Source organism: Chaetodon auriga, chromosome 7 (genome assembly GCF_051107435.1).
Source record: "Chaetodon auriga isolate fChaAug3 chromosome 7, fChaAug3.hap1, whole genome shotgun sequence".
Taxonomy (NCBI): Eukaryota; Metazoa; Chordata; class Actinopteri; order Chaetodontiformes; family Chaetodontidae; genus Chaetodon; species Chaetodon auriga.
In genome coordinates, this window is record NC_135080.1 from 15,402,968 (window position 1) to 15,418,437 (window position 15,470).

General features: G+C 44.9%; 1 protein-coding gene across 1 annotated transcript; it reads right to left on the reverse strand.

The window, feature by feature from the left end:
• Positions 1–163: 163 nt before the first annotated feature.
• On the reverse strand, positions 164–15,440 carry mmp28 (matrix metallopeptidase 28). Its single transcript, XM_076734732.1, has 8 exons — positions 15,134–15,440; positions 13,446–13,522; positions 12,543–12,730; positions 7,063–7,284; positions 6,412–6,657; positions 2,138–2,287; positions 1,552–1,719; positions 164–1,018 (listed from the first exon to the last, which is right to left on the reverse strand). Exons 1-8 carry the CDS (start codon positions 15,257–15,259, stop codon positions 624–626), a joined length of 1,572 nt encoding a protein of 523 aa, XP_076590847.1. The 5' UTR covers positions 15,260–15,440; the 3' UTR covers positions 164–623.
• Positions 15,441–15,470: the final 30 nt, after the last annotated feature.

Below are 15,470 nucleotides of genomic sequence, written 5' to 3' on the forward strand. Positions count from 1 at the left end.
GTGTTCCTCATATTATCCAGACAGTTTGACCTACACATCTACTACCTGCTTTGACAGACGTGAATCAGAAAAGTGCTGGAAGCTCAGCGTGTTAAGGCACAAAGGTTCAGGCCTTCTACACGAGCAAGCAAAAAAAGCAGGAAACACACAATCACAGACCAGAGTAAGTTAGCAGTCATTTATACAATATGTTACACATGTTAGTGACACTGCAGAAGAGATGATGGAAACATTTTGGTTTCTCTGTCAGTGTGCAAATACTACAAGAGAAAAGAGGATTGTTTTAAAAGCCAACGTAAAACAGTTCTGCTCTCATGAGAGAGCACGGTCACGCCATTATCTGTATTAATGAGGTTATACTTGCACATCCATATACAGTAATATCCATTGCTCTATAAATACTAAAGCAGTAGAAATACCAAATGTGCTTCAAAATGTAAAAACCAGATGGGTGTCTTTTTTTTTTTGTTGAATCCCTTCATGGCAGGAGTTCGCTGAGCTCGGCTCCTTTTGTAATACATAAACTCAATGTGGGTTCAGGCTGAAAGTGTTCAAGCACCTTTATGTTACAGGATACGCCAACAAATTGCACATTATCTAAAGCCTACAGCTCCCTCTGCTGGTCAAAGGATATTATTGTTCTGAGGAGCTCTGCTGCAACCAGTCCAGCTCAGATCCTTGGCCCACTGGCCCTCTCTGGTGACTCGCACCTTGACTGGGTCAAACCTCCAGAATCGCTGTTCTCTGAACAGGTAGAGACGTCCGTCTGGTCGGGTCAGCCCCCCATTGGTCCCCTGTGGCACACCTGTCCAGTCTGTCAGCCTGCGGGGGTAGTAGGGCTCTTGGTGCAGGGTTTTGAGGTTCAGCACAGAGTAGCGGGAGCCCTTGAAGACGACCATGTGACCCAGAGGAGCGTAATAGAAGGCACAGTCGGGGTGGCGAGGCAGCCCCAACTCACTGCTCTGCCTGGGGAAGCCACTGTCCAGAACACTGCCGGTGTAGCGCCACATCCGCTTCCCTGCACACCACATCAACAAGGGGGAAAACACAAAGGGACAGATTCCATAAGTCAGCAATAACTTTGGATGTATATTAATCATTTTGGTATCACTAATAATAAGACATTTATTTATAAAGCACCTTTCAAAACTACCATAAAGTGCTTCACAGCCAAGGACGAATGAAAGAACAGTCAAGCTTTACAAGATACAAGATCAAAGAAAAAGATGGAGGTGATTTATGGAATATAAATTGTGTCATCATAGAGCATCCCTAAAACAGTTCTGCACGTAGCAGATTAAGTAGAATCAGTGTCAGGTTTTTGGCCCTTAGCAGCAAAGTTAACCTTGGCAATAACTTCAAACAAGTTACCAGCCTTAAGCACACAGGTGAAGCTACTTCAACTACAGCTGAGGCTTCAGTGCAGTATAGTCTTTAAATAGGCACAATAGAATCTATTTTGGGTGGCAGGTTCATGAGGTTAGGCAACAGGTTAGTGAATGTCTTTAAAAGGAAGTGTGAGTCACATTCATGAGCTCAGCGAAGCAGCACCTTTGAAAAAGTACCACTTGGAGTCCAGCGGGGAGAAGGCGGCTGCCTCGATGGCCAGCGGGAGGTCGGACCAGCGCTGACGGAGAGGCAGCGGGCCGCTCACGCCACCTTCAGCCGACACCGTCCAGTACACGCTGCCCCGAAACACCAGCACCGTCTCATTCTGGTCTGGATGCACACAAACACAAATATATATGTGCCACGTTACAGATCTTCATTCCTGACCTTCCTGACAAAGTTCAATGTAGCAGCTTTTTCCAGAGCTTTCAAGTGCATCTCATGGTCTTCATCAGCAGACAGCGAGCTCAGTTGTCATGCAGTATGTGTCATGTGTCACAGGGTATAAAGACATGAAATGTGGTTGAAAGCTTCAGAAAAATTAAAAACTGTATACTGAAAACAGATAATTGGATGAAAACTAACTGGTTTAACTTTAACATGGCTTTGAAATAAAACAAATACAATAACAGGAATCTCTTCTGCTTGTGCAGGATCATATTTCTAATCTTGAAGCCACGCCAGTGCCCACAGTCATGACGGATACGGCTGAATGTTATTCTGGAATAACATTTCATTTGGAGCTCACCCATAGTGATGGCATCAAAGACACCCTGGCAGTAGAGAGGCTGCCCTGTGCTCTGATGCCCGTTGTGAAGCTCTGTGAACTCCCACTCTTGCAGCGCAGCATGCAAAACCTGGCCTGGCAGCCTCACAGGGCGATCGCCTGATGGCTTACCTGAGGGCAAAAACAAAGCAGGACAACTGTGAATTAAACGGTGACAGACAAGGCCATGAAAGAGGAATCCACTTCCTGTCATATAATCACATTGTGTAGGTTGCTGTCTATCCACAAATAGTGTGGTTCTATAGAGGTGATTATTTCAGACCTACAGTGACACAGATCAGCCTAATTTTTCATGCCGACAGCAGCTGAAGTGTTTTCTGAATTGGACAGCATGGGAACACATGGAAAGACAAACAGTGCAGGCTTCTCCCAAAACAGGACTTGGCTAATGTTAACATTGAAATCATCCTTTACAGGATGTGGCTGGGTTGATGCATACTGATGGATGACATTGTACTGGGCAGAAAATAAACAAAGCACTCTAGATAGAGCGCACACTGGAACCTTAAACAAACTTTCTGAATTTCAAGCACTTAAAAAAAGAGCCCAACATGCAACATGCCGAAGTATTAAGAGTAAACGACGGTGCTTTAGACGTGATTACAGCCATTTTGTTTGCAAGGAGCTGAACAAACATTTGTGTAGGAGGTGGATAAAATCAGCACACCCAAGAACAGGAGGGAGACAGCAGGAAAAATAGATATATACACACCACAGTGGATAGCACATAGACAGCTGCCCGGCTTTGTGTGTGTGCGTGTGTGTGTGTGTGTGTGTGTGAGAGAGAGAGAGAGAGAGAGAGAGAGAGAGAGAGCAGTGTAAGATAAGAGCTGAATGTCTGACTTCACTCTGTTTACATTCATCAGTGGTGCAAGAACTCCAAGATACCACAACTCACCATTACAGTATACTGAGAGAAAACTGACAAAACCCATACAAGTACACTTCTGGGCATCTGTAACATCATAGACAATATATAGAATGTAATATAATGTGCGCAAATCAGCATTTTGTGTGGAAAAATAAGTTATTTCCTATTATGAGTTCCATATTGTTCCTGTGTTCACCAGTGGTAAAGTACATGTATTCTAATATTATAAGTACTTAAGTGCACATTTGCGGTACTTGTACTTAACTTGAGCTGTTTTATTTTTATTTTATGCCACCTCACCCAGCACATTTCAATGGGACATATTGTACTTTTGACTGCATGGCGTTACCTAACATTATATATAATTGTTCAAATTAGCTCCATGATAACAATAAAAAGCTTCTTACACATTAATGTATGGGTACTGATCACACATATCTAACGCAATAACACTCACAGGGAGCAAGTTTTTATACTTTCAGTGCATTTTGCTAATAATATCTGATAACATTTTCACTATTTTCTCCGCCAAGTTAGGGTGTGAAGTTGACACCGGAAGCTTAGTCACTACTAGTTCGTTTCTTGCGGCATGATCTAACTTGTTTGGGTGTGAAATCATAAGAAAGCCAACCAACGATCAAAGATGGAGTTGAATCATCATGGTTACAGCGTGCATTAGCTTTCTGGCTGGCATGAGCCTCTTGGTATGGCAGCACATCATAGTGAAATAGATTAATATTGAAATGTCATATCAATAAATTAGATCTGTGCTGGATTAACTGGCGTGCAATTCATGAAAAAATGATGTGGTGTGGCAGAGAAAGTGCTGTTTCAGCATTAGCAAGTACAATTCTGACTACTGTCGGGGCAAATCTCAACTAATTAATTGTTCCTGCTGTAACTTCTCTTCGTGGTGCTTTTATTCTATCACGCATAATCCACAATTTAGAGACAATTCATGTTATAACTAGGCTAAATTCAGTTAAGTTAAGGCTAAGAGCTGACACACAGCTGGTGCAACAGGCTGCAGAACACTTGCTCCACCGCTGCTGTTCATCACACACACTGGATGTACATCGTCTTATAAGGCAGAATCACCGCCAGCGTGTTCTTAAATACGCTCTGAGGGTTTTCATGTTTCTTGACGCAGAGCAATCAGAGGGAGTCAGGAGCTCTGGAGACTGACAGAGTCAGGCTGTCTCACATCTGCTTCTCTTCAGATCACAATGCCAACACCAGGAATGGTTCTCTCTCTCACACACACATACACACACACACACACACACACACACACACACACACACACACACACACACACTGCCTGAAGCTCATATCTTTGTATGTAACATTCTCCCAGTGCTGGCAGGTCCTGTTAGCTGCCGTTCCTGTCCATGTCTGTCTGTGGAGCTGCTTGACATTTAGGTGGGAGCAGCTGCAGTTTGTAGAAATTACTGCCGCAGGGTGGAAATCAGGTAGATAAGCGCGAGAGTGAGCTCTCTTTTCTTCCTTTAAACGCTGATAAGCAAACATTCAGCCTTCAGTTTAAAAGCAAAACACATACAGCTCAATGACTGACTGAAACCTAATCAGCTGTTCTAACTGCTGCTCATTAGTGGCTATTAATTTAATGGCAGTATCTGTGGTCACATAATATATCAAAGTGGCATTAAGTGCTGTGGCTATTGAGCTGAAAACGAGAATGCGAGTCTGAGCGGCTGCTTGGCCGTGTGGTCAGTTGCTGTATTTTTTTTAAATTCCAGTGTGAATAAGGGAGGCCCTGAGGAGAAAAGGCTGGCAAATACCATTTTAGGAAGCTGAGGCCAGAGTATCTCCAGAGGCAGAGCAGATGGGACTACTCAGATATTAAACAGAAAAGGAGGCATATGGACGCCGGCAAGCTTCTGTTGGGCTGAATCTCAAATTCAGATTTGAATAATCCAAACGATAGCGAGGACATCCTGAGGCCATGCAAACATTGCTGCAGAGTGTTGTGTCTTCACTTGCAGCTGTTGTACACCACATTTCGGGGTCAAAGCAGGCAAACCATTTCTGCACCTTGAGCACCACATCATCACAGAGGAGGGTCAAATAGCTGCAGGAGCTACTTTGGGTGCAAACAAAGTAGAAAGATGTGCTCTTGTGCAACTGCTGCAGTGAAATCAGTATCGTAGCAGCAGGAAAAAAAACACAAGCAATACGAGAACCCTGCACATGTGGGAACGTGCCTGACACATGCCAGGAGGGTCAGCACGCTCACAGTCAACAGAAACTATTATATTTGTCATACGCAAAGACGTATGCAATGCTCCCACCCTCTGCAACAACGCCAGCAATCTATCACACAAAACTCCCAGGTAAGCGCTGTGTGAAGCACCGAGAGGCTGTTTGGTAATAATAACACATGGACAGGCCGCTGAGTGTGGAGCGAAGCCCGGCCCTCCTGCCAGAGATGAAGTCACTCAGTCTGTATTGTTGTGACGCCCACACCACCTCTGCTGCCCTCAGTCTAAAGCCTACTTCTCCCAGCAGCACAGAGGCCACAGAAGTGAAGCTGATAGAACAGACTTCCTCACGCTGTTAATGAGAAAAAAAAAGAAAAGATGTTGTTTCAACTCTTTATGGTCAAGAAGTGGCCGCAGAAAGTCGCCTGTTCTTTCCCTCCCTGTTATATAAATTAAGACTTCCAACAATCCCCTTCACAAATAATGCTGCTGTGGACTTTTAATCACATTCATAGTTGTGTGCTTTGTTTCACTACAACTCTGAATGTGATGCAAGCTTAAATGGGTAAAGGTGAACAGCCTGGAAGACACTGCTCTCATAACTCTCATTTTAAAACCAGCTTGAACGAACTGTGGGAAGTCTCATCAGGCGTTGCAGTTCTACTGATTCTCATTCTGTGTCTGCAGGTGGTGGCCTTTAGGGCTGCCTCTCCGGCCTTTTCACAGCTCAGTGCCACGACTCCTGGTTTAACGGGCAACAGAGCAAAAAAGGCTCCACTTCTGCGTTTCCTCAAAGACAGTCTGGATTCATAACAAGTCAGTCATTCATGCAGTCCATCCTACGTAATCCAATAACATTTCTCTCTAAACTGCAGCCTCATTTCACCATCTTTAACTCAGGCCAGACAGTGAGACATTTGTCATCTGTCCTCTAAAGGGCCCTTCAGACTTGAGGAAAAAGTTGTAAAAATATATCTGTGTGTCCAGTGAAGGCGCTATGTTTAACACTCCTCCTGACCTTGAGACCACACACTCCATTCCACCAAGAGCTCCCTTGAGTAGCTGCAGGAATCCGGACAAGACACAACAAACCGGAGGCTGCGGGGTTGGATAGATCACCATAAAAAGTACCATCATCTCACCGTACAGCTGCTGCACGGCGATGATGTCGTCCCAGCTCAGCACCAGGCTGCGGCCCAGTTTCCTGTAGTACGGTGACATTAGGGCGTGGCGGACGGGGGAGTGCTCCAGTCCCAGAGTGTGTCCAATCTCGTGGGCGGTCACCATGAACAGGTTGTGTCCCTTGTGTCCGTTCAGCGTCCACCTCTCCGCCCTGTCGAAGTGGGCCTCACCGCGGCGAGGCAGGAAGGCGTGAGCCAGAGTTCCTCCTGAGGGTCAGAGGAGGGAAACAGTTAGAGGCTCAGTTCAACAGTCATACGGGACTAAAACAAACCTGACCTCGGTTAACATGGTGGTTACAAGTCATGGAAACTTGTGTAATTCAGGCCAGTACAGAGTGTCTAATCAATCTATTATCTTAATCTGGTGGACTCGCAGTAATCCTGTTACTGTGTACAAATAAACAGTAGGACTTGTAAAGCTTTATTCATTCAGGAAGTTGGGATCAAGATCTCTTTTGCAGGAGAGATCTGAGAACAAATTACAGACACACGATCGTAACACAAAACAACCATCTCTCTCTCTCACACACACACACTAATTAAATCTATGACAAATCTTCCTTGATAGATGAAAACACAGATATGATCAGTCAGTGTGTGGCTGTCCCTGACCTGGGCCATCAAAGGCATTGCCGGCCCCATCGTTGTGGTCTCCCTCATAAAAGGCCAGCCGGATGTCCGCGGGACCTTCGGGGGCCTCCTGGAACACCAGGCCTGACACGTTGCTCCACAGCTGGAAGGCAGCGCGCACCGCGAGCCGCACTGAGCCCAGAGGCAGGTGGCGAGGCCAGTTCACTATCTGGTAGGTCAGATGACGTTTGTACCACTTCTCAGCTGGAGAACACACAGAGAGATGAGACATGCAGGTATGAAGCTCACAATCTTATTCATCACAGACTTACAGTCAGTGCAACTGCTGAAAAGCTCCAGTCACCAGATAACCAACAGAAAATCCCTGGCAGTCTTCCTCTGAGCAGGAATGTGGCAGCAGATGCTGAACTCATGCCTGCATTTCCATTAGTTTTGTTATTGACATTTAAAGTGAATTCATCACTTGTTTATCACTGCTATTTTCTCAAACAACCTCTTTTATTAGTATTATCCACTGGAGGAGTATTTACATGTTGCATGGCTGCATTATAAACTCGGATGCCAGATATCCCATGTTCAGATGAAATGTTTTGAAGTAGAGCCCGTCTACATCCAACAGGCAAAGCCAAAATGACAGGATGTTAAGCATGTTAGCTCGCAGCTGGGTAAACTAACAAGCACTGTGAGCACACACTCGACTAAACAATTTACTTCAACACGTGTCTGTGGTTTCTCAGCTTAGATATAATTATATGTGTCGCAAATGTCAGAATCTCCCATGTGTTCGGGGGAGAGAGGGAAGGGGGGAGTTCAATTCAACCGTTCTGTAATTTACAAAACGCTAATCTCTTCGATATAGACATTGGATTGCCATATGTAGCAATCGGGACGCAAAGCAAACGTAACAGCAAACACACACAAGCTCTCAAGCATGCAGCTAACGTTCACAACAAGCAGACAGAGAGGCTGCCTCGCAGGAAACAGTCATTAGATAATATGAACCTTAAGGGAGAGGCAGCGGGGGGGGGAGGCTCCTGAGTCACAGTGGACACATTTTAGATAGCTCAGTTGTTAAATTATACCAGGACGAAATCTCAAATCAACTTACAGTGCAGGATGAATATCTCTTTAAAATAATCTTACTCTGAATAATAAATAAATGAGGGCCACAGGAACACTTTCTGACAAAGGATAATTGGACTGTAGCTCTTTATGAAAAAACTGTATAGAGAAACTGACTATTACATTAAGACTTTTTATTTCTATTTTCAACCAAAACAGGTGGTATGTGGGTACAAGTCCGTCTGACACACAGAAAAAATGTAAAACAACCACAGAACCACTGCAGCAGCAGTAATTCAGACAAAATGAGGGCACTGCCCTTTAAAAGTATGTGTACTTATAGTGGTACGAAGGTTTAGAAGGCACTTTAGATGACTTACCACAAGGGCCTCATACATTTACACATACTTTCCCATCTGAGGCTGCACTAAAAAGTGGCAAAATAACTCAGGAACACTTACAGGTGTCAAAATATTTAAAGACACAGCCGTCGTATGTTTGCCCCGATGTGGAGGCCTAATGTGAGTGGGAGGTCTGCACACATGCCTGCGTTACACACCTCTGCTCAATCTTACACAGGGGACTGAGGCGGTCAGGTTAATGCGATGCCATATGTGCTCGGCTGAATAATATACAGCAGAGAGTCATGCGAGAGATGAGGGTGATAAAGCAGAGGTATGTGCTACATACTGTTACTGTTACAGCTCAACGGCACCCGTATCTGGATATCTGGAGCCATTAAGACATGGCTCTGGCAGTGACATCGGTGTGTGTTTCTATGCTTCAGCTCGACGCAAATCTTGGCACCAGGGTCTCACTGTAACCGCATGGGAGTGAATGACAGTCATCCTACTGATTTACATTCCAGGAAGGATGAAAATGAGATACAAGACGGTCAGAATTCAACCTCAGGAGTAACGTCACTGCCATCACAGCCTCCATTTCTATTTCTACCCAGTTTGATATCTGGTCTAGTTCTCAGCAGAGTCAGAGGGACACTTGAACACTCCCTTGTTTTCCCAACCCAGCTTCATTTTTCAGTCCCAGCTGAATAATACACATCGGGCTTGTCACCACTTGATGTGTGCAGATCTGCATTCTCGGCACAGCTCAGGCGCCTTTCTCCATCCCAGACGGCCGCAGAGTAAAGGGTCCCCGAGGACGGCAGAGAAGCCAGGAAGTCAGATACACAAGACATTCCCCAACTTCCCTTATGGAAGCAATTAGCATGATGCCCTCTATAGCAGCAGTGTGGGGCGGGTGGGTTATCACACACATTAGGAAGTGACCGAGATCATTCGATAGCTGAACTTATTGTTTGTGGAGGTGCAGACAGATTTGGTTTGTTACTGGTGTCAGTTTGGAGGCTGTTTGACGCAGCTGTTGCTCAGGTCAGCATGCAAACAGGCTCACAATGACAGCGGTGACCTGCTTATGTTTACCACGTTCACAATGTTAGCATTTTAGCACGCTAACATTTACTGAGTATCTAAATGGAGAATGAAAATAATCAGTAAGTGCAGTCCTGTCCTGTAATCAAGTAAACTACAATCTGTGCATTCAGCAGAAATAGTGTCAAATTAGCATATACTGGTAAAATGTTGTGAAATACCAATAAAGTGGTTAACAGTTTCCATGGGCAGGGCACAGACCCATAAGTGCACACCTTTGAAAACACACACACACACACACACACCTAGCACACTTATGGCGCTTATCTTGGACAAGGGTGGTGGAATGTGGGCTCTGTAAATATCAGTGGGAATGACCATCAGATTCAACCACAAGTCAAGGTCTGTTTTCAGTTTCCAGGAAGCTCAGAGGCAGCCATGTTCACACCAAACAAAATCACATCACACCACAGCTGAGAGTGAATAAACAGGCTGACTCCTCTGCATGTTGCTGTGGCCTGCAGGCCGGCTGCAGCCAATGTCAGCTGTCAAGGACACACAGCTCAAAGAGTGAAGCATTAAGTTGAAGTCATGGATGGTTTGGGTCGCATGTGTCCTAACTGGAGAGAGAAGCTGTAAGCTACGAGGGTTATTGGTGGACTGATACCTGAAAAATCAACAAATCATGACTGCAGTAGAATTTAAATTGCAAGGAAGCATTTGAATCATACATTTATAGTTTAATATGCAGTAATGAGAGGAGTTTGCATGCTAGCAGCTCTGTGAGGCTGCACAGTATTGCGAACGGCTAATGTCAGCATGCTAACATGCTTACAATGACAATGTTAACATGCTGGTGTTTAGCAGGTGTAACGTGTACTGTGTTCACCATCTTAGTTTAGCGTGTTACGTGCTAACATAGCTAACTAGCACTGAACGCAAACCGCAGCTGAGGCTGATGGGATTGTTATTAGATTCAAAGATATTCAGTCACAAAGGTAAAACTGACAAACTGAAATTTTGACCCGGTGATGAAAAGAGATGAAAGGTTTTTACAGTTCATCCTGAGGGAGATGTGAATGTTTGCACCAAATGTAATCGAATCCATCCAATTATTGTCAAAACATTTCACTCACAGCTACAAACGTGAACTTAAAGTCGTGGACAGACCAACCAGCATTTCCATCCAAACAGCCATGCCACTAACATACCTATAAACAAAGGCTATACACAATCATGGCCTGCAAATCAAATGTTACTGCCACCAAGCACTGAGTAATTCACTGTTTACCTTACAAAGACAATTTTTATTTACCCAGTGTGAATCTTTTAGACCAAATGTTCTATCCAAACATGAAAGTCTTCCAGTAAACATTCTTCAAGTCACAGGCAGACATATATTTTATCTGCTGCCACTGTTTGACAAAGCAAACTAATGTGTGAGTGCAAGGAGGTGGTTACACAGCCTCGCTGCACTGCCACTCACAATTAAGTTACTGAACAACTGAAAAACAACAGTGGATATATAAGAGGCTCGACCTGGGGGTGTAAAAGTATCTGCCATTATAATACAGCTACATATGAGTCATGTCTGGGACAAGAGTAAGGACAGAGACTTGTTTCCTTAATCGAGAACAGGCTGTAATCCATCCAAACAGTCAGTCACTCAGCAAGATATCCACTCATTTAGCCAGTGAGATATCTGGCCTTTGAGACAACCAGCCAGCCTGGCAAACAACGTGATCCAGTCAGTCAGCTGCGGATGTGTTTACCACAAGCGAACATGTCAGGTACTGACACGAAGAGGCAGCAGCAAACATCAGCCACCGCTGCATTCCCTGAACATTAGCCAACCTCGTCAGTGACAGGAAGGAATGCAGAGGCTTCACACGTCGTGAGGCCAGAGGCACCGGGCTGCTGCCGCTCATTCACACAGGAGGCTGAGGAATGACAGTGCCATAGAGGGACAGGGAGAACAAGAGAGATGAAAACATAAGTCATAAAAGGCACAGATGTGGACCTGTAACTCTATGTAACAGGGTGAAAATGGACCCAGAGCCATAGAGAGAAATAACGTTTTACTGCTGGGCCTGTGCTCTGGACCTTCCACCAATTTTCATTAAAAAGCCATTGAGTGTTTTTTGAGATATCCTGCTAATGTACAGACAGACAAACAAACAGCAGGAGCAAAAATCCACCTGCCCCATGCAGGGTTAAAAAAAAAAAAGATCCATTAGAGTCAAAAAAAATCACCCCAGCTCCTCTCAATATCTCCCACACATGTTTAGAGGAGAGGAGAAATTACACCTCTTGAGGATTTTCTCCTAAGCTTGGAGTGGAGGACGTTGTGCTTAGTTATGTCACACAGTCTGCAAGAAATCTGGCTGTTCAGCTGCACCGTGAACCACCGTTAAACACTTTAAATCCTGCAGTCTTTGGCCAGGGCAAACTGCAGCATTCTGCTCACCAATGAACGCTGCTGTGTTTAGAGCAGAAAATTAGGATAATCTCCAACAAGAGCCTCAGTAAACCCTCAAAGGAAAGCTGTGGTATTGTGAAAGAACATAACTTGGAAATGCAGATTTTTAGAGGAAATTGCTCAGACAAAGAGAGCCCAAAGAGGAAGTAAACTGGAGAAACTGGAGCTGCAGGATGTGTTGTTGTTCTTTCTCAAACCACAGAGGAGCCAGAAACTCCTAAAGATAAAAAACGCTACTGAGAAAACTGAAGGTGAAGGTTTTAACCCAGCGAAGATGACGCGCAGGATACACGAACTTGTGTAATTGCAGCTAAAAGCAGGAATCATCCGAGCTGACGTGTGGAACATCAGACAGTCCACCAGCTTTAATTGCACCCCTCGCCTCTATGCTTTAGTTTACAGGAGTGGACCCTCCCAGTTCACTGTTGGCTTTTTATGACCGCTCCACAACAGGACGCCCAAAACCTCCACATACAAGACAATGAGACACACCACAGCGTGCAAACAGAGGCAAAGATCTCAGTTCGGTCTTCACTATAGATACTCAGAAACACACACATCGACAGCACCTTGTGCAGAAGAGCTCCTCCTGCGGCGCTGTGGTCGTCTCCTTCCAGTGAAGATGGCGTTCACCCTCTGAGCCCAGATCTGCTGGCTGCCCTCGTCCGACACCCCGCAGCGGGGCTCCGACATCTGCCTCAGGGTGGCGCCGTCCAGCTCACCTGTGACAGGTAGCCGGGACAGCCACTGGAACTCGCTGCAGAGGGAGGAAATGTTTGCATGATGCTCCTGCTGGACACACGTTTGGCTTTTCGTGGCTCAGAAGGTTCATCATGTCATATTCATTCAACAATGGATTCTTTGCACTGTTTGTATTGTTTTGAATACGAGGACGTACATTTAATTTAATTCCTTTATTCTCTACCATTCTTCAGCTTTTTGTGGTATTCCTTGTAAGAGTACACATACTTAGCGAATAAACTCAGTCCTGACTCCTGACCTTTACTTTGTTTACCAGAGGCAGCTGACATGAATTAGCAATCAAAATGATCTTAAGTTACCAGATTTAGACAAAAGGCACATTTACATCTGCTCTCCATGAGATGAACAAGTAATATCAAAGCTTTCCAATCAGCTTCCATTAAAGTACAGTCAGTACGAGGGCCAGGGGACGAGGTTCTCCACATTCCTGGGTGGTTCAGTGAGGGTTCAGGGGAGGTTTCCCAGTGCAGAGGTAAGGGTGTGTTTTACTGCCCTGAAACTGACGTTCAGCCCCGGGGCTCATCCCACAACGAGCCCACCCTTCCCCCTGATGAACACAAGCAGCTAATGGTTGTTCTAAAATCACATCACATTCATTTCATCTCTGTTGTGATACATTGACACTGGCCCAGCAGAGGTTCTGTGATGAAGTTTCACAGGCTCTTTAGCTTGTTAAGCTTTAATAGATGAAGATCATCTTAAGCACCCACCAGATAGCTGACTGTATCTCAGCCGCGCTGTGGATGTGGTTGTCCTGGTGGAGGTAGCCGTACTTTTCCAGAAAAACCTGCAATTGTTACAACACTTGTTAATACTGCTTCAGAGAAACACATCAACCCCACAGGAAACTGCTTTCCCATCATTACTGCATCCTAGTGCCCTTCTGTAAAAAGGCAGTGCTTGCTTGGGGATGATGTGGATGATTTTACAGACCTACACTGTCACACTTTGCATCTCATAAAACACACTGTGGTAAATCCCCAGAGAGGCATACCTCACCATGAGGGGGGAAAGAGAGAAATCATAAAAGTGGAAAGATAAGTTCCCCTTTTTTTTTTATCATAGCTGCTGTCAGCTGCCACAGCAGATGTATAGATCTGGACCACCCCTAAGAGAGAGAAACCCCTCGGGTGACCCTGAAAATTCCTAGTTATTATTTCACAAGAATGTCATGCAAACATGCAAGCTGAGAATAGTTCTGAAGTTTGACGGCTATAAAATACTGTACAAAAACTGAGCCAACTGGATACATGACAACAGATGTCGCATTGTGGTTTGGGATTCGACCATGTTGATGGTTTGATATTACCATCTCTCAATCACAGCCCTTGGTGTGCATGTAGCGGGTTTCATGTTCAGACAACAGCAGGCGCAGCTATGATTACAGATGTGGTGAAGGTGGGATGGAAATTAAAATTGAGGAGATGACAGATGTGCTACAGCAAACAGGAATGTGCACTAAAAATGTCCCTTTGTCTCTCCGAAACGTGCCAGAAGGCTTTGTTTTCTGTAAGAGTGAGGCTGCAGAAACACATGTAAGATCATCGTTTTATATGCTCTAACAGCTTTGATGAACGTATAACTTATGGACGGCCAGCAGAGACAGCGGTGAAATGAAGCTACTGCAGTCTAAACCACAGTGAGGCCATTAAACGGTTATGTCCCAAAACAACACCACACACAAATAGCTGTACTGTCCTGTGGGCTTGGGCTCCTTGTGAGTCACTATTTGCAGCTATAATGTGTGGTTAAACATGTCATTCAATGGTCACATGGATTGCTATTGTAGACAATAAAATGATCAGGAAGCAGTTCCCAAGACAGTTTTTAACTTTTCCTCAGTTTTCAGAGATGTTCTGTGATGTTATCGACACAGGCTTAAAGAAAACTGCTCCTTTACATGGACATGTCATTTTAAAGGGACATAATCCAGTTTAACTCCTTTGTTTTGTTGCGATTTGCTGTTTCCATCAGGGGTTCCACATATCATTACTGTATGTACAGACATGTAATAACTGCAAAATTAACCAATTTTCCTCCTTTAAATATCCATTTTCTTATTTTCTAACTTAATAAATAACTAAACGCAATACGTAGAAAGTATTCAAGTGGTAACAATTTCCTTTACCATAAACTAAGCTTGCTCTCTTAAGGTGACACCGAAATGGGCACAAATTATTAATGAAAAGAAAATATTGCATATTTAATGTTATATGGGCTACAGATTAAACTAATAATCATTCATTTTCTGTGTCATTCACGAATACACGTTAGATAGCGACCTGGCTAATGTTTGGAGTCAACTTGACCGCAGAGACGTCTTAAAGTCGCTCAACACAAAGCCACATGGTCTTATTTAAAGTTTGGACGTAAAACCAGAAGCCTTTTACGGGACTACCTCTGGCTCCAGGACCAACGGTGCTCCCGCTACAGCCCGGGCGGTGATGAGAGTGGTCACAGTCAGGATCCAGGCTGTCCTCATGTCCCGTCCAGTTCCGCGCCGGTCCGGAGGTCGGCGGCTCATTCCGGGACAAGCACACGTTCACCACGCCGCTCCCAGCATGGCGCATCTCTGCTCAGATCCTAATGTGCGTTTCATTACTGGTTTTCCTTGCTGTCAGTGCCTGTGAGCATGCTGCTGCTCGTCTAAAGCCTCCATCCATGCGAGGAGTGCCGCAGCAAACACAGCCAGCCGGAGTGTTTACAGGGGGAGGGCCGGCACCGGCGCCGCCCCT